A 19,482-nucleotide genomic window follows, 5' to 3' on the forward strand; every position below is an offset into this window, starting at 1 on the left:
TGCCTCTCTGGGCAACCTGTTCCAGCATCACCCTCAACATAAAAAAAAAAGCTTTTCCTTATGTTTAAATGGATTTTCCTGTATTTCAATTTGTGCCTGTTGCCTCTTGTCTGTTCACTAGATAGCACTCAGGATGGCTTCATCTTTACATTCTCCCATCAGTTAGCTATACAAGTTGAAAAGATTCCTCCCCAGGCCTTCTTTTATCAAGGCTAAACAATCCAAGATCTCTCAGTCTCTCATGTAATACCTTAGTCGCCTCTGGGGCCACATAATTGTGCTTTCCAAGCATCCTGCCTTTTGATCTTTCCCAAGTAATATTTGACCCCACCTTTGCTAAGTAACTTGAAAAAGATACTTTTACAAAGTCTAAAGAAAATATTTGTTACTACCTTTTGTATTAGAAGCAAGTACATGCCCAGTAAATTGTTATATTCCTTGACAACTATCAGATTCCCAGTGCAAACCTAAATACTAGTGAATCTAGAGAGCAACTCAAATGCCAGCCAACTGACAATGCATATCCATACATGCACATCTAATTTTTCACTCTCTAGTAAGATCAATTCTTAGGGAGTCTTTCTGTGACATGCTGCTTCTCATAGCTGACTTAGTACCACTTGTGAGGAAAGTAAGAGAACTTCAGGAGCATGAGCAAGCATCGTTTCTTGGAAGAGCTATTTCACATTATTAATGGATGAGAATTTTATGCAGAAAGGGAAGGCAACTTTATACCAGATGGAGGTGTTTTGCTGTTTTGCGTGCAACAGTTCTCATTGGTTTTGAGCCTTTTCCCTAATTTGCTGAACATGTGAGGCCTCTCCTTTGGGAAAAAGCTGAGCCTGTTTCAATACTTACTGTCAAAAAGAATGACTCTGCCATCCCCACCGCAAGGCTGAGTATGGTCTCCAAAGCAAACACTGTTGCATTCCGTGCTGGCTGCCTCCCCGTATCTCCAGTAGTCAGGATTATTTCCACAGAAACAAGCATAACCTGATTCCATGCCTGCAAACTTTGACAACAAAGATGCATAAGGAAGGGAGGAATAGTATTTGAAGGAGTGACAGCAGGAGGTTGTTTCAGCAAGAAAGCTGGCAGCAGAGTATGTGTGTTTTGGAGAAGTATGATTAGTCAGAGGAACCACCACAGGCTATTTTTGTTTGAACTGTCAGGATGCTACTTGACACTAGGAAGAAAGATGCAATGGAGGGCACCCTGACACTCACAACTGCAGTAAGCAAGCATATTTTCTCCTGGCATCATTCATTAGTCATTTGTCCAGATTCCTCTGGAAGCAGAGAGCAGGCTAGATCTCCCGGAGTGGAAGTGCAACCTTAGACCTCCCAAAGGTTAAAAAAAAATGGAGAACAGGAGAAATATGATAGTGAGCTCTAGGCATATTGCCATTCTTGTCTTTGAAAACATTTTGTAAATGTACATCAAAGAAATCACCTTAAATTGTTGGCTCCGGCAGGAACTGATGCATGTCTGGATTGTAAGTTTATTGGAGGTCTCGCTGGTGCCAGTCAGAGGTGGTGGCTCTCCATGGTCCTTGTAACAGCCTAGATTTCCTGGCACTGCAAGAATAACACACAACAGTCATTCTAAAGCTGTGCCTGTAAACATCCAGGACACTCAGACCACTTTCTGCACTACCTGGTTGCTAAGCAGCTTTCTCTACATTCTGGTCTTGATTTTGCAGTATGGGCAGTGTTGCTCTATGGATGATTCATACTCTATATGGTTCTTGTCATATTTTCCAAACACGCCCAGGGATGAGAGATGGGGAAAAATATCATATCTTTTTAGCAATATACTGTAAGACTCTCTAGTTGGTTTCAGTAAGGTGCAGTAAAATAGACAAGATAAAGACCTTGTTCATTTCTCCTGACAGAGGCAATTAAAAAACCCCAAGGCATTAAGTGGGTTCAGGGGGTTTGTGGTTTTTTACTATGGACATGCATATTCTGAAAATGTAAATTAAACTACGTGATTTCTGTCTGATCTTCAAAACAATGACATTCTGGAAGTTTTCAAAACAGGATATTTGAGGAAAGGAAGCTAAATTTGTTTTAGGATAGAGTTTGACAAGTTTTATGGGAGAGACTATATACTTATATAAGGGAATTTCCTAATATTTAAAACATGAATTCTGATATGAATCTGAAATATCATACAAAGAGATTAAAAATGAACAGTATTACTTAAAAAAAACCCATCTATTTACATTAATAAGATGTTTCAAGGCTCCTCGGTCACCATGGGAGATCAGAATTTTCCCCCTTCAGTGCATAATTTGTCTTCTGTTTTTGTTTGGTTTTGCACTTTTCATCAAAGCACTGGAATTTAGCCATGACCACCCCCTGGAGAGGATGTGGAGTACAATACAGTGCTGTGCCAATGGCATAAAATTATCCCTTGCCCACTTGTCGTATCTACTCACATACTTGAAATTATATCTATTACCAGCTCCGTGCTAAGTTTTATTCCTTTATTTATTCCTTTTATTTTTTATTTAATGCCAGATTGACAAGGATTCTTTTTTGTCCACCTAACTGCCACAGCACTGTATGAAAGGATGTGATCAGAGACCTGAGTGTTTTATTTATGCAGTCATTGGTTATTACAGTACCCAGTAAACTTATTATGAATAATGACATAACGCTGCTTCAAATATTGTTCATAAATTAATTTTGTTTTCTAAGCATGATACAATTCCAATTCTAAATAATTGCACTGAGTTATGGCTTTGATATGCCCTGCAGCAACATTCATATAAGTACTGAGACTTCAAGTTACAGCCTGATTTAACATACCTTTGGAAATCCCCATTTGCAGCCCCACCCCAGCTGAGTACAGCTGGGCAGATAACTCTGAGAGACCTCATTCTTTTTTGTATTGTGCATGATTTTACTGCCCTGAAGAAGCTTCCTAGTTATCCAACCTTGCTCATTTTCCTAAGAGACCTGGGATTTTGAGGATTTTTGGGGTTTTTTTCTAAAGTGGCTTTATTAGTGAGACCTTTCAACCTTGGCTCCAGAGGATTAGTATTTCAGTATGTTCCATGTTAATAAACCTGACTGAATAATTTCAGAACTTTTAAAATTTTCTAACTAAATCAAGCGTACATCCTGTAACTAATTAGTCTTTTTGGTGTCCTAGCAGCATTTTAGCCTTCTTTACTCTTAATATTTAGCCTGCTAAAGAAACTTGGCAAAAAATGAGGTAGTCAGTATTCTGCGATTACTGTTCATGCTAACCAGGGATGTTTCACTATTAAACTGTCTTCACCCATTTTTATCTATTTGTCCCTTTGTGCTTAAAAGGTCACTTCTTTTGCACAAGCATATTACTTTTCTTTTAAGCAGCATTTGACATAATGAGGTCCTGGCAAACATCACAGCTTCTGCATGTTACATGTTAAGGCATGTATTAGATGTATTAAAATATGGAATTAGTCGTGTTGAGCTCAAAACCATGTTCCAGCTATGCTCATCTAGTAATCTTTCAGGAGTCTCCTAGGTTTTTGCAGTTGTAATATGCACAAATTGCTTGAGCTGTCCTTGTTCTTGTGTTCCATACAACTCTGCAGAACTTACCTGGCTCTGCCATTTAACATTTCATTGCTCTTTCAGTCAAATTTACTACTTTACATACATGCACACTGGAAATATGATTCCAGTAATGAAATCTGTTTATGGGGAGAGAGTCATGTGAGTCATAAACATGAAGATGTAATTAAGTGGTGTAGCAAACCTTCCTTTCTTTCACATTTTGGGAGTGTAACTTGTTATTTCCTTTGAACTTAAATCTAACCTCATTAACAAGGAGACCCAAAAAGTCAGGAATAGCTGCAACATTGCAAACAAACCATCTAAAGCATTCAGTTCTGAATTCTCCATGTGAGACGCACATGTTCTCTCAGCACTCAGAGCTGCCTTTTGTTTTGTTTATATCCATTCCAGTCTGCTTAGCAGACATGAAGAAGAGAGGAAGAAAAGGGAAGAGGAAGAAAAGGAAAGACTAAGTTCCTACTGGAGGAACTACCTCTGTCTTCTGTGATTATGCTCATCCATCTTCAGCAAACATTGCTAAATTCTGTGCAGTGTTTACAGATGCAGAATGTCAGAACACATTTCTGACTGAAACATTTAGTGTTATGTAAAAATATTAGTGAATGAGGCACGTGTTATAATCACGTGAATTCACCATCATAATGAAAAATTCTTAACTGTAGATTTTTAATTATTATTATTATGATGAATCATTGCATGCAAATCTTTCTAGGCAATCAAGATGTTTCATGTTGTTGGCACTGCTGTGGTATTATGTGGGCATAGTTAATAGGTAACTTATGCTCCTGATACTTTTCTAGTAGTAAATATCATTAAGAAAAAGAAGCTTATAAGAAATTTTTCTCCAAAAATTTTCAAATAGTGTTTTTTTACACAATTGCTTTCTTGCTCTGTCACAAAACCCAAGTTTTGTATCGTGGACTTCACAAGATAGTTTTGATGGTCCTGTGACTTAGCATCATGCTTACTGAAAACAGAAAGTGTGGTGAAGAAGAAAAGATTTTTTTACTTACACAGCTTCATAAACCATGAGGTTTGTATTAAGATTTGGATGGGCTTGCAATGTACAGTTTGCTCTAAATTGCTGCAATTCCTTTTTCTAGGATCGAGTTTCAGTGCAATGCTTGAAGCAGCTGCTACTGGTCAAAAGGACATTTTGTAAATGTAAGTCTGGATTATCTGTGCAAGTAAGTGTCCAAGTTTAAATCCTCTGCTCCCCACCACAGAGAAAACGAGCGAGGCTGGTTTTAAAAGGATCCTTTGTGTAGAACAAATGGAGTGGAGAGAATTTGCCTTTCAGCTTTTTTCCTGGTGCCATATCCAGATAATTTGTTAACATCTGTGGTCTTTAAAGAAAATGCAAATTCTTTCATTTTAGACCAAGTTAAATTTCTTAATTAGGAGGGTCAGGTTTCTTAAATTGTGCCTGGTATATTAGAAAAATAAGAGTGAGATGTCCTCTGAACAATCAGTATGAGTGTTGAATGATTTTGTGTTATTTAAATTAGACCCCTTAATCTGTATTTAAGTCTAGGTAAAAGGCATCTGTCTTAAGGTCACAGTTATGTATTTGTTGGCCTCACTGGAAGATGTGAATCCCTCATGTTCATTTAAAAAAAAAAAAAAAAAAAAAAGAAAACTACGAACAAAGTAATAAAAGTCACTTTAGATTAATTTTTCTTGTCTGATTTTGTTTTCTTAACTTCAGCTAAGAAACATACTTCTTTCAATTGAATGTGTGCCTAAATATGGACACCTGCTCTGGTGCTTAACAGTGAAGACCTAATTTAAGCCTTAGAAACAGAGGGTACTTGACAGAAGTTAGGAAAGAAAGTGAAGACATTAATGATTAGACTTACTAAAATGTGTAGCTATGGTTGCTTGTTAACATGCAAAACTAGAGAATCTTCTTCATATTTAGGCATATTTTAAAGAATGTGATTGAGGAAAGAAAGTTTTGGAACATACTGACACAAATAATGACATTTTGAACACTGTAAAAATATAATACATTAAAAATACTAAATTCTGGAAAGAAGCTTCAGGTGAGTAGATTGTGAATTATTTGATTTTAAAAAAATCAAACAAAGTCCATGTTTCAAAGCAATGCTAAGTATCTGCACCTGCCAGAGACAGAATTCTAGCCTAGAGTTCCCATATAGCACACAGACACCTTTTCCCTATGTCCTCCCATATTGTCTTTTGTTTCCTCCAAGCAGTTGTGTATGATGAGCTATATACATTAAACTAATGTAATTCATTTTACAAGCTAATTGCAAATTATGGACATGCATATACCTTGTAAAAACTTCCCTATTCTTTTTTGTCCTCTAGATTTTAATAAATTAATCATACATTTCTGTGGATTCAAAGAAATAGCAGTACTTCACAAGTTCTTTGTGAATCCCTGTCACATAGTATTATTTGCAAATAATATAATCCAGTAATTCTGAGATAAGATGAAAAGGATAGCAATGGAGGAACAATTCAGTAAGCTTGTCATTAACTCTAAAAAACCTGTTAAAATATAGCTTAGTCTGCAACTGAAAATAAGCTGTTTTGCCTTATCCTTATTCTGTTTGGAAATCACTACCCACTGTTGTATAACTACCAATCTCTGTTCAGCAGAGATGTAGCCAAAAAAAATTGCATGGTGCTCTTACTTCGGCAGGATGGAATCTCACAGTATTTCCAATATATTCCATCTTCATGTTCTGCAATATAGCACCATGGGCTGACATCCCCATCAGGGTTTCTGAAAGACAAAAATAGTGAGTGAAATTCATCTCTTTTTTCAAAAAACACAAAAAATTTCAATCTTATTAAGCTGCAATGGCATTACTATTTTTGCTCTAATACCTCCTGTTGAACTTATATATCAAGAAAAATGCAAAGTTTTGCATTAGCAGGAAATTCAGATAGCTTTGGTTATTACAGTATACATCAAGCATAAGATGCTAGTGATGTCTAAAATGTAGCTTTTTTTTACTCTAAGCTTAAATGGTGCAGAGCTATTTCTGGTCAGTACTGACAGGGAGGAAGATTTTCTGTCCTACATCCTGTATATAGGTTCCAAAGACTCATAAACTTGACTTTTTGCCTTGGTACAATACAGTTCAGACTCCAATTTTCTGTATGTGTGGTGATAAAAACCCTTAGCTGATAAAGTCTGCTGGGAAAGACTGAGGTATTTTCTTCCCCTTCAATAAAACTGACTAAATCCATTCCAGTGATCTCTTTATATTGATGAATAATTCCTTATATGTCCGTGATGATGATGATGACTACTTCTTTAATTATCTGCTGTTGTGTAGCATCACTTACAAATGCATACCTAATTAGTCATTAGTTTATTTAAAGTTTTCTCTATTTTCAATTTGAAAGGCTAGTCACGTTGTAAAGATCTATTTTAGAGAATAAATTGTTATTTTGGACAGTCAGGTTGAAATATGACCTTTTCTTTTAATTAGGACCAGTTACAATATTTTTGTCACACACTTTGGCATGAATTCTATTAATGACACAGCTCTACTGAAGTGTCAGTTCAGCTGCATGTTGTCATTTATGCGTATTAAGAACTCTTTTGTGGGAGATCCAATTTTAGAAATTCTGTGGATGCTTTTTGGTCAAATAACAGACTGCTGAAAACAACTGGTGAGTTGAGTTCAGTTTAGATGACTAAAATGTTGCTAGTTAGGCTTTCAAACAGATTCATAGAGGTAATGAACAAGGAAAGTCTAAGACTAGCGTGCTAGGAATTTAGGTGTAATGCAAGAGCTTCCAGTAGCTAAAGAAAGTAGAAGACTAAAACCAAGTAAAGCTTGTACTGAAACTAACCCATTTTCCCTTGTTTCCAGAGTGACAGAAATTTTTGTGTTTACACCTTCATGACAGACACTGTATGTCTGGAATTGAATCATGATAATGGCCTTAAAATATATATAGGCATATAATAGAATAAAAATATATAAGGCATATAAATGCCTTAAAATGTGAGGAAATTGAAGAGAAACATGATGAATATCCTTAGAAATCTTTGTCTTGCACCTCAGAAGTGCATGCAGTTAGAAAACAACTCTCTGTCTTTCAAAATCTTCAAAAACTTCGGTCTTCATAGTTTTGTTATGGCTGAAATGAGTGGAACTTTATGAGGCATTTCCATCTTAACAGGGTGTCCTGCAGTAAACAAAGTATTCCAAGTAAGGACCACCCATGGAGAGGTAACATGCTTCTGATTAATACTTCAAGTGTAAAATTAGATTATTCAAATGTTATCCCTAAAATCAAATCTCAAAGCAACGTATTGTGCCTTAAAAGAGCCTTGTGAGGTATGTGCTGCCTGAGAGAAGGGAAGATCAACTTGTCCATTGTCATCAAGCAAATGAATGTCAGAGAAAGAGCTAAAACAGCTGTATCACAGGCCTAGACAACATTTGCGTGCTAAAGATATACTCTGGCACTCTTAGTGACTTTCCCAGCTTTCTTTCAAGAGAATGTGGAGTTAAAAGTCATCCATTAGTTAGGACTGTCACTCCATACACCTGTGAGAATACTCCTAGGCCAAGTGATGCAGCATAAGGAAGAAAATGCCTAACCTTCCAGTCAAACTCCATCTCAATGAGGATAATCTAATAGCTAGCAGACTGAGGTAGAAAAACTCTCTTTGGTAATTAAATGATTTCTGATGTTTACTATCAGATTGTAGCCTTCTTGCTCCTTGTAACACTTACCAAATTCTCATTTGCTACGTAAAGCAAGACTCAAGTAAGTGTTTTTTGAATATCTGGACAAACATTCAGTCTGTCGTGCATGTTTTTGCACAGCTTGTACATGTTTTGCTTTTGGGATTGTGCTGAAAAAGTGTGGGAGCTGGGTTGAAAAGTTATTCTACTAAATCCAGGGTACTGATTACAGGATAAACCAAAACGTGTTTAGATACCCCATGGTTCTGACATTCTTCACTGCATGACAATTCCTAATTCCTAATTTTCTGTCAACTGCTTGAAGTAACACTGGGTACACAGGCAATGTTAGTAGCAATGTGATATTTCTTACCTGCAGTAGTTATGCTCTCCAAGCCCTCCCTCCCCATTGGGATATTTCACAGTGTTATAAGGATGCTCAAATGTCTCATTCCAAAAAAGACAAGGTTTCCCTGCATGTTGGGAGGTCTGGTTCTGAGTGCCACGATAGTCAGCCCCATTTGCTGTATAACATTCTGGGAAGAAAGAGAAATGGAAAAAGAAAGAATGTATGTAGGTTTAGTGTTTGTTCTTCCCTCATCCTTCCCCCCATCTCCAACAGACCATATTTCCTCCATTGTTTAGGCAGCTAACGATGCTAGCTAAGATTTAAGCTTTCTCTCAGTCAAACCTCTATTCAAGAGATTATGATTTACTTTAATAAACAATGTATAACACAGGTCTGAAGAGAGGTTTACACAATTAACACACATTTTCTGAATAAGCATAATACTTCTTTTACTGTTTTCCCTGTGTTTTGCTCATTTGGATATTCAAATGCCACCTGGACAACCTGCTTTAGGTGACCATGCTTGAGCACAGCAGTTGGACAAGATGACCTCCAGAGGTCACTTTGATCTCAACCATTCTATGATTATCCTCCAGAAACAGTCATTATAATTAGTGTACCATAAATAAGTCCATCCTGTTTATAATTAATACTTGTTAACATTTATCATCCTTGCATTTATTTAAGAACAGGATTAAAATATAACAGTCCATGACAGAATTAAAACTGCTGTAAACATTTCTTTGTACCGGACAGCATTACTGGGGAAATTCACAAATGCTTGCTGCTTACTACAGGCTGTGAAACCTCCTGTTTCATCTGATAGGATTCTCTGTAGAAACCATATTACAGCTGCAGAGATGTTCTACTGCCCTGAGGGAATGGGAGAGTGCTCTGAAGTATGTGCTGATCTCAGGTGTCCCTCATGAGATCTAAGTTACAAAACAAGTCTAGAAAGACCTGTGTGGCTGCAGCTGGAAGAGGGGAAAAAAAACCACCCACATCTTAACCCTGATATTAACAGTACACCATTTTTGTATTTAGAAATACTGTAGGAGAAGAAAAATTGTATTATTAAAACCATGCCTCTGAAATTAGTTTAGTCTGGGCTCACAAATATCAGAATGATGCAATTATAATAATTATTTCACAGTTCTATTACACAGCAGATGAAAGACAATAGTTTTGTGCTTTCACTGTGCATTTTCATGCCTAGGCAAGTCTGGATTTCTATTAAATGAAATTTTGTTGCTGAAGGCACACCGAAGAGGTGTCTGCACAGCCATTAATCTATTCTGCTATCATCTGTGGACAGAAGGCTATATAATTTAACAAAAACAAGCTTCAGGTCAATACCCCTCCTCACTGTAATTTACGTGACTGCCTTAGCAATACAGGTGGGCTGCATACATTTACTCGAAAATGCAAATCTGACTTTCCAGTATTCAGGCCACCACAGATATTTGTGTAAACGTATGAAAAAAACCACTTTAAGGTCATGACTGTGTTGTAACTTTCTTCAATATCTCCTTTGCTTTGCAGTTAATATAAAAGCTTTTGGAGGTTATAGCTGAAAAGTATACGGTGGTGGATTTAGCAGAAGAGAGAAAAATGTAATCAAAATAGATAAACAAAATACTATGGAGTATAAAGAACTTGCGAGAGCTGATAAACACACCCAGAAAAATATCTACATTAGCTTTGTGCTATTAATTTTATTTTTCACTTCTCACTCCTAAATGAGAAACAATATATACTACCATCTACTCAGAAATGTAAGGAATGCTACACTACCTGAATTTAGTCTGGCACACAAACTAAACTGAAGTTAACTTCAGTCCATTTTAGGATCTGCTAAGACTGGCTCATGCTTTGACTTGCAGTAGTGACTGACTTACATTTTCATGTCAGCTTTTTCTAGTTGATTTTCTTCAAACTTCACTGCACTTTAAGAACAAAAGGAAAAGTCAGATCTCCTTTTATTCCTCTTAGCTGTACCTTTCTGTTCCCAAGACAATAGGCAGCTCTATCAAATGGTGCAAATATGCCAGCTGAGTTGTAATGAAGCTCCCCTGGCTTAATTAGCATCTAGGTGTGGAAAGGGGAGGCAGTGAGATACCACACAAAATCATTGATTATCCCTGAAATGCTGAAGTGAAACTTTAAGTCATGGAATTTAGCAGCTGTTATCAAATGAAATACAAAACCTTTTGTGTTTCAGGGAATTTGGATTTTGTTAAGGATTAATAATAATTTTGCCATAGCATGGGAAACTGCCATATTTTCAAATAAATATTGGCATTTAAAAAAATCAGGTCAGTTGTCCTTGCTATGCTCCCTCCTGGCTTCTTGTGCACCTGCTCGCTGGCTAAGCTGGGAAACTGAGAAGTCCTTCATTTAAAGCACTGCTTGGCAACAACTAAAAAAATCAGTGTGTTATCAGCATCATTCTCACACTAAATACAAAACACAGCACTGTACCAGCTACTGTGATGGAAATTATACCATCTGAAACCAGGACACAACCCTGTGTTCCTTTACCTTGGAACAGTCAGCTTTGAGAGCTGCTAAGACACATTCTGTACAGATTTCTGTAGAATTCCTAGTAGCACAGTTACAGATGTCAGCATATTCAGTGTCTTGGCAGTAAACCACTCAATTCTCCTGTTTATCACACGCAGTGATTTCATCATATTTTTGTACATGACAGCCAAGACACTACCTTAGTGATTTCACCATGAAATTAATACTTGCAGTATTAAAAGTGCTGAAGTTGCATGTTTCATCTGCAGAAAGGCCACTGTCCTCTCTTTTTCAAATCCAAGTCCTAAAAGATTCTGGAGAAAAGGAGGTTAGAACCTCCGCCCTCTTTTTCATCTTGTGCCACTAGTGCCATAATGCTGTGAAAAGATAAGCTTAAAAAAAGGGTCACCTAGATTTGTCTGCACAAAACTAATTCATATGAGGTCATCTAAATTAAACAGTCAGAAAAGACTGGACTGAACACTATCGGTAAAACTCTCTGGCTTACTCAAATTACCTGATTTCTCTTTGGTAGATGATGTAGAAGGGAGGGGGAAAAAAATCAACCAGCAACAACCACTCTCTACTGTTGTGGCACCCACTGCATCCAGCTGCCTTGGGCTGACTGATACTTCCATGATACTTTAGGCTATGAAGCCCTTCACTTGCAGTGTAACATCAGAACTGTGACTCCAGAAAATTAATACCGGTACTGTGACTTTCAGCAAGCCTTATCCCTAAAATTTTGTAAGGCTATGGTAAGCTATGACACAAATTGCAAGTCCTCTCCCAGTGGCAAAGACAGCAAGGGAAGAACACACAGCTTGTGGACACTACAGCTGACAGCTCTGAGAAGGGATCAGGGTGCCACTGTGCTTGACAGATTTGCCATATGGTTTTTGTTCATGCACGCAAGGCTCATACTACCCTGTCAGCCATAAACCTGTATTAAAACACTAGGGTTTCAGACAGGACATAAAGAAAGCTGTGACCACTCAAATCTAGAAGTGTGTGACCTCATATTTCTAAGATCCTAGTCAGCTGGGTTTCAGACATAGTCTGAAGTAAAGGCTTATGTCAGATCTGTGATTAGAATCACTGTCCATGATGATTTCACTCAATTAACTGCCTAATGACCCTGCTGCTTCTACTGTTTCATGGGGATGTCTGTAAACAGAATTAATCAGAGATTAATCAGAGATAATTAATCAGAGAACCTTTGCAGTGCTTCTAGTCACGAAAGGTTCCAACAGGTGCTGTTCAGGCTAATGTTTATAAGCCTTAGTGAGAAAACACAGACAGCAGTTTGTTGTCAGAGCTGTTTTGTTTTCAACACATCAGGTGCCATGGTTGACAGAAAAGTAACTTTTTAAAAATGAAAGCCGAGACTAAGTAAGTATGTACTCAGTGACAACTGCTTAAAAAAAAAGCAGAAAACAAGACTAGGGATGTTGTCCACTTTGAGTGGATACTCAGTGTGTGATACAGGTTCACAATTAGTTTTATTAGAGCCAGATCAACATTTGGAAGATCAAACAGCAGCTGTTGTAGAAATTCTTTCCATCTGTGTCGGTTTCTTCTTCAATGTAGGGACCTTACAATGATCATTTTCCTTTGTTACTTTGGGACTGCATGGCTGCCTGCACTCCACATGGGCGCCACTTTAGGATCATTTGAAAAATTAAGGTAGTGCAGACTATAATGGCTTGACTTTTTTTACTGATGATAAATCACTGACATTTCAGAGTCTGCATTGGCTTCCAGTGATTTTCCCAAAGACATCTAGAGACACTACAAATTGCAGACTGAAGGGATGGAGGTTTCAGGATGGTTTAAATGACAGAGTACTTTCCAAGTTTGAGGCCTGCACATGGCTTTTGAGACTGAAAATTCAGAATGACAAACTTCTTCCTATTCCACTGGAGAGAGAAAAAAAAAATTGCTTTGTTTGCCTAATGTTCTGGAAGCTAGTTGGAGTGTTGACTAGTGTCCAGAGAGACTGACAACAATTACCAACCTGATCCTAGCCTACCCAAGCCAGAAATTATCCTACCAGCTACTGCCCAACAAAAAGCAAGGTTTTCTTTTAAAGATCTGCAGATTAATGAAAGATAAATGAAAGTGGCTGCTATTTAAATGGTGGGTTTCATTACAGCGGTGTAATTAAATGTTCTGTAAGGTTGGACCAAAAATTAAAGGTTCCTTGAATTTACATGCTATAACTGCCTTCTCAGTTTTCATTTGTTTTTCCTACAGCCTTTTAGAAAAGTCAGGAAAATGCTTAAGCAGAATATAAGGGTATAAAACCAAGGGTGCCAGGTCCGATAATGACTCAGTGTGGGTTGCCTGATGCATGTGCTTGCATAGTGTTCTAAGAATAGTTTTAAGTCATTTCCATTCTACCTAAACTGTTCTAGTTCTCGCTGGAGATCGCAATTTAAGCACTCCTCCTTAAATGAAAGCACTGTATCTAGGTGCAGATGGCAACAGTTACAGGCACTAACCAGATGCTGCAGTCTCTAATTTGATTGAAAGGGTATAATTAGACAGCAGAAACACTTCAATGAGAAAGTAACGCACAGAGGAAAGGACAGAAACCACTTAACTGATGCCAAGATACCCCGGCAGTAACAGAGGCAGGGGCCCACGGATGGAAGGGGCAAAACACCACATCACCTTCTTCAAATGAGAGCATTTTTGCTTCCCTAGAGATGTGAATAGGGATTCTATTATCATAGGTTGCCACAGCTCTTCATGTGGGAACACTGATTAAAACCAGAAGAAGCTTCAGGAGATGAAAGACGCAAATATGGCTTCTGTGGTCATTATTAAAAATATTTTTAGCATTGCAATGGTTTTCTTTGAAGATGCAGTTTTATCGGCTGAACCAAAAGTTAATTTGCATACTATCATGTGAGTGGTCAGGAAAACAAATCTCATCCCATATTATGTTATGATGTAACATAAATGTTTTTGGGAAGTATAAGGCTGGTTTAGATCTACCCAAGCAAAAAAAAATAGGATAGTATTTTTACACTTCAATACTTTTCTATTCCAATTCATACTAATATAACACAATTATGCACTTATCAGAACTATCAGGCTTTTGTGCCTATGCTGTAACAGTAAAACCCCCACAACACAACAGCTGACACAAGCTAAAGAAAAACCATCATGAAAGAATTATCTTTGTTTAAAATTTTCAAAATTACTAGAAAACAACTCCCCATTTGTTAAATCAGACAGTTAAATTTTGATGTGATGCTATGAGGACACTTGGTTAGCTGACAATTTTCCTTTACAATGTAGGAGCAATCCACATATTTAAAAATCTTATCTTGCTCATTCTACATATCCATGCAAACACATACACAGACATACACATATAATTTTTGGAAGTCTGCAAATGCAATCATTTTTGCTGGTCAGAATTAGAGACTTAATTATCATTGGTCCAAGCCAGAGAGAGTAGCCACAGTGAATATTTGATTATATTTGAATTATGACACTTGAGATTTGATCAAACCTTGACTGAAGCATCTGTCTTGTAAAAATGTACATTCCTGGAAATGTACAGACATGCAGAGTTGTGTTCCCTGGCAGTGTGTGAGCTGTTATATATGCAAACTTGCTATCCTTGTGAAATTTTTACTCTAATCATCAAGCTAATCACTTTCTCCTCTCTTATTAAAAAAAAAAAAAATCAGACTGGCCAGACCTCTTCTGAAATATGTTAGAAGTAGGCAAGTAAGGTTAAGAGCACAAGAGACAGTTCTCATTATTTCTACATGCTTAAAAGCATGTACTCTGTCCCTTTTTTTCTTTTTATTTGTACAACACAAACATGCTATATTAGCCAGAGCTTTGCAGCTGCTGGCTGGTCCTCAGCCACAAGATGCAAACACACTTGCTTGTCTTGTGATTCTTTATCACTGGAAGTAAGAATGCGTGATGTGGCCCCATAAGAATTTCTGTTCCTTAATACACCCATTTGTTTTCCTTCTTTGTGAAGTTTTAAAACTGTTGTTCCCTTGTCAAGTGTGGCAGATTGAATCCCTTTGGCAATTTTATCAGGATGCACCATAGCGGCTGTGTGGATGATGGGAGTGGCCAATTGCACCACCATTATGGTGTGCTACGACAAAAATGAAAATTTTGCAGCTGGCAGCATGTAATCCCTGCCTTCCTCCCACTTCTTTGGCTCCATCCTGCTTAAATCCATCCACATAACTCTGGATTTTGAGTTATGCTCTATGCATGTACAAGCATGATCTGCTGAAATGTCTGACTATTTCATCCCCTATCTGCCTAGTTAAAAAAAGAAAAAAATGGCTTTTTTGAGTATTTCCATGACACTTGCTTATGGCATATCAAGTGGAACAGCTTCTCTGAATCACCAAGACATGGACAGAGTAAGATGACAAGAGATACAAGGTTTGTAAGAGAAGGCTGGAATAACAGCTCAAAGGAAAGACTCAGCTGGGGGAAAAACCAAGGATGTGGTGAGCCAGCATTGCTAAATGGAAAGAAAACAGAGAAAGGAAAAGAGATTGATAATCATATAGATTTCTGATGGGGAAATTAAATGAATGCTATAAATACAGAAACTAGAAATCATAACTTATTGCACTGAGTATATAAAATAACACTTGTTCACCAAAACTAACATTTGCTGAAGGCATTTCCATTTCTTTGGCCTTGTAACACAAAACTTACCGAATTCAAACAGTGCTTTAACAGTAGGCAATCTATTCACACACCTCTTGTTTCTGATTCATTTGAGAAATTATATATGGCTGATGTTTGAATGCACAAATGCCAAGGTTTGAATGTAGAAATGTCAGTGTTTGAATTAATAGAAACTGTTAGACATCACACAGTGAAGCAGAAACATTCTGTGAAAAGTAGCATAGTACTATATGCAAAAACGGTTGTTAATTCACTTACATTTCTAACAGTTAGAGTAATTTTTCATATAGTAACTCCAGAAGTTTCTCTCCTATCCTAGCAAATGATGGCGACACAGTCTTTGACGGCACTTTACAATAAACTTATTAAGACATGTATTTAAAAAAAAGAAAAAAAGGGCATAAAAAACATACAACAAACTGCCTTACAAAAGCAATAGTAATGTTTGTCATTTCCGAGTTCTGTTAGTTTCAAGTGCAACCTGACACAGCTGATCCTGTTTCAGTTCTGTGGGATTAGGGGCCAAGACGAAGATCCTGATTTATAACTTGTGCAGATTAGGAACTCTGCAGATCTTGTACATGCCATACAAACTACAGGTTGTTGTTGAAATGCAGATTTGCACTGTTTCCAGGTTCTTTAGCAGAAGACACACAGGTGGTGGTACTTTCTAGATCCATTCGGCTTTGCTACACCTTCATTAGGAGGTATTATATATTCTTCCCTCCTCCCCCTGCCCCAGCTGCTTGTGCTCAGGCATTTCTGTCCCCTTTAACAGCCAAACATTCACACTGGGCTATATCCTCCACTTGCTGTCACGCAGCCCTCTGTGAGGGACGTGGTTACAATTGGAGTGTTCTGTTCACAGCTGTGCTCAGAAACCTTACAAACAAACATTCTTCAACTGAAGCAAAAGAAAGAGTATCCACTGTGTGCACCAAACATGTCCTAATGGTACTAGGAACAGACTGTTCTTACATGGTCCCTGTCCACCTCTCTAAATGCTTATCTGAAAATACGCTCATGTTTTACTTCTGTGAAAAAGTAAAGTTTACCGGAACTCTTCCTGGTAAAAGGTTTTTTATTCCCTGAAAAAGTCTGTGCAAGTATTTTCCAAAGCTAATTAAGTGCATCTACAAAAACTTGATGAGCAAGTATGTATTCAAGAAGAAGTAGAGCAAATTCTACTTAGTAAGAAGGAACAGTGATTAAGAACACACAAAATGTATCCAGAAGGACCACACATCTGATGGCTGTGACACTGATCATCTGGAACTGCTACTTCAGACCTCACAAAGCATGGCCAGTGTTTACCAGAGGAGAACCGTAGTACTTGAAATCATTAGTAACGTCTGAAGTGAGGACAAAAGGGTGGAGAGAAGTTTGAAGTGAAAAATCACCTTAGGAAGTGAAGCTTCAGGCTTGCCAGAGTCCTTGACAGAACGAGAACCTGAATGGTCAGAGGAGTCCCGGCTGGACTGGGAGCTGGGGCAGCACACTGCACACAGCCAGGATGACCACCCTTCAAGCCCTGGCTCTGCTGCCACAGTTTTTTCTCCCAGTGACACAAACAATCGCACGCCCCTCTCCCTTTAAATGCCTCCATTCCACAGATCTAGCTTTCGAACCACTTTAACAGAGCAACGCGCGGCTCTTCCTTCTCTTCCATCACGCTTTCATACAGTTTCCGAGCTCCCAGTTCAGCAAGCACAGGCAGAGCCTCAAATACCCGCGAACTCCACGCAAAAACACCCGCCGCAAGTTTGCACGAGCAGCTTCCAGCCCGGCACCGCTCCGGCGAGCAGGAAGGGACGTCGTCGCGACCTCGAAGAGGCGCTGCCGGGCGGCAGAGCCCTTCCGCGGGAGGCTGCGCGACAGCTGCGAGCCCGCGGAGCTCGGCGAGAGGCTGCCCGACTCCCTGGGCGCTCAGCCCCGCCAGGAGCTCGGGGAGCAGCCCCAGCCGCGCCCCCGGCCCGGCTCCCCGCGGAGCGACACTCACCGGACAGAACGGGTTCGCGGCAGCAGCTCAGCGCCAGCCCGGAGAAGGCCAGGAGGGCGGCGAGGGCGGGAGGCTCCATAGGCAGCGGCCGCCGGGCCGCAGGGCGCTCGCAGGCGGCAGCCCCAGCTCTCCGGGGGTGGCAGGCGGCCGGGAAGAGCGCAAAGTGCGGGAAGCGGAGGCCCTACAGCATGTGTCCTGTAAGTGCGCCCCGGCGAGGTGCCGAGTGGCAGATGAGGGATCCTATTACCAGCCATGTGACAGGAAAGGATAGAGACCGACATCCCAACCTGCTGCAGCGCGGGATCGCGGAGCTGCCGCTTGCTCTCCTCGCACCGACAGGTTCGGGCGGACGGCCTGCGCCCCGGGCAGCGCTGTGGACCCGCGGAGCCCTCCGCGCAGGCCGGGCCGCCTCGCCACACACACACACCAAAAAAACCACACAAACAAACAAACACACGCACTGCTCCATCCCAGCAGCGGCACGAGCCTGGCTCTGGTCACTCCCCTCGTAGCCGGTGTCCGGCTGCGACCCCAGAAGGGGTCGGGCAGAGCCCATCAGCCCCGCGGCCTGCCCGCCGCCCCCCGCCCTCCGCCCTGAGGCTGCCCTGAGGGAGTGTGAGGCGATGGGAGCGCGCAGGTGCAGCTCGGCTCTGCCCTGCTGAAGCCGCCAAGGCACGGACGGAGCTGAGCCAGAAAACGCTGTAAACTTTGCAGGGGATGCGGGCATGAGCGGTGCCAGCGCCGCACGCCGCGATTTGGGGCGTCGTTCTGAGACTGACAGGGAGATGCCCTGCCGGTGGGGCCGTGCCTGGGCAGCGCTGGCAGAGGCAGTGCGGGCTGCAGAGCCCCCCGTGCCCCTGTCCTGAGGCGGGCGGAGCTGTCCCGGCCCCGGCTGGCACCGAGAGGCACCGAGAGGCACGGAGACAGGCACAGGAGAGCCCACAGAGCCGAGACATTTGAGAGCTGGCACGGACACGGGGACATGAGGAGTCACCCACGCCTACAGCGAACACGCACCAGAGCGACAGACACAAACACAGCAGTGAACAGACTCCGGGAGCGAAAGAGAAGCAGCGTTGCTTTCTGAAACTAGCGAATGCACATGCAAAAAGACAGGGTTGTGCTTTGCTGTTTTTCTTTTTTCCCACCTACATGAAGATACCAAAGGACGAAGTGTCAAGGTGTAATGACAAGCTGAACTTGAATCTAAACTTCTGTGGAATCTAGACTTCTACAAAGTCTTATTACCTGGCATATGAGACGTTTTAGCAATGGCAGTATAGCTTTGCTAAAAAGCAACCAACAATAAAACCTCCACGCTAGCAGCAGAAAACAGAGAAAATTGCTGTTTCAAGAACAGAAAGAGGGGAAACATCCTGGTAGCCCCTTCACACCATTGCTGTGTAATCAAATAGCAACCCATAAAGGGAGAGAACAACTTCATATTCTGAAAGGGGAAGAAACAAAATGCAGTTTGTAGGCCTGAACTATTGTATTAATAGTTAATACAATAGTTAATACAATAGCTAAATCTCACTTTTAGCATACAGAAACCTCCCATCGTATAAAGTTCTAAGGGTGATTTTGAGGGGGAAAATATGCTTATATTTCTTTTGGCCTTTGTGACACATATAAAAAGCAGAAAAAGGACTCCATATAGTAGCA

General features: G+C 40.0%; 1 protein-coding gene across 1 annotated transcript in view; it reads right to left on the bottom strand.

The window, feature by feature from the left end:
• The window catches only part of KREMEN1 (kringle containing transmembrane protein 1), a 28,955-nt gene extending 10,426 nt beyond the window's left edge, over positions 1–18,529 (bottom strand). The window contains exons 1-5 of the mRNA XM_085075720.1: positions 17,818–18,529; positions 8,631–8,793; positions 6,239–6,330; positions 1,453–1,577; positions 859–1,012 (exon numbers count right to left, since the gene is read on the bottom strand). Of these exons, the coding sequence (XP_084931846.1) occupies positions 859–1,012; positions 1,453–1,577; positions 6,239–6,330; positions 8,631–8,793; positions 17,818–17,896 (613 nt within the window). The 5' untranslated portion in view covers positions 17,897–18,529. The remainder of the gene's footprint in view (positions 1–858; positions 1,013–1,452; positions 1,578–6,238; positions 6,331–8,630; positions 8,794–17,817) is intronic.
• Between the last annotated feature and the right edge of the window lie 953 nt (positions 18,530–19,482).

Source organism: Lichenostomus cassidix, chromosome 15 (assembly GCF_008360975.1).
Source record: "Lichenostomus cassidix isolate B80296 chromosome 15, HeHo_3.0, whole genome shotgun sequence".
Lineage (NCBI taxonomy): Eukaryota > Metazoa > Chordata > Aves > Passeriformes > Meliphagidae > Lichenostomus > Lichenostomus cassidix.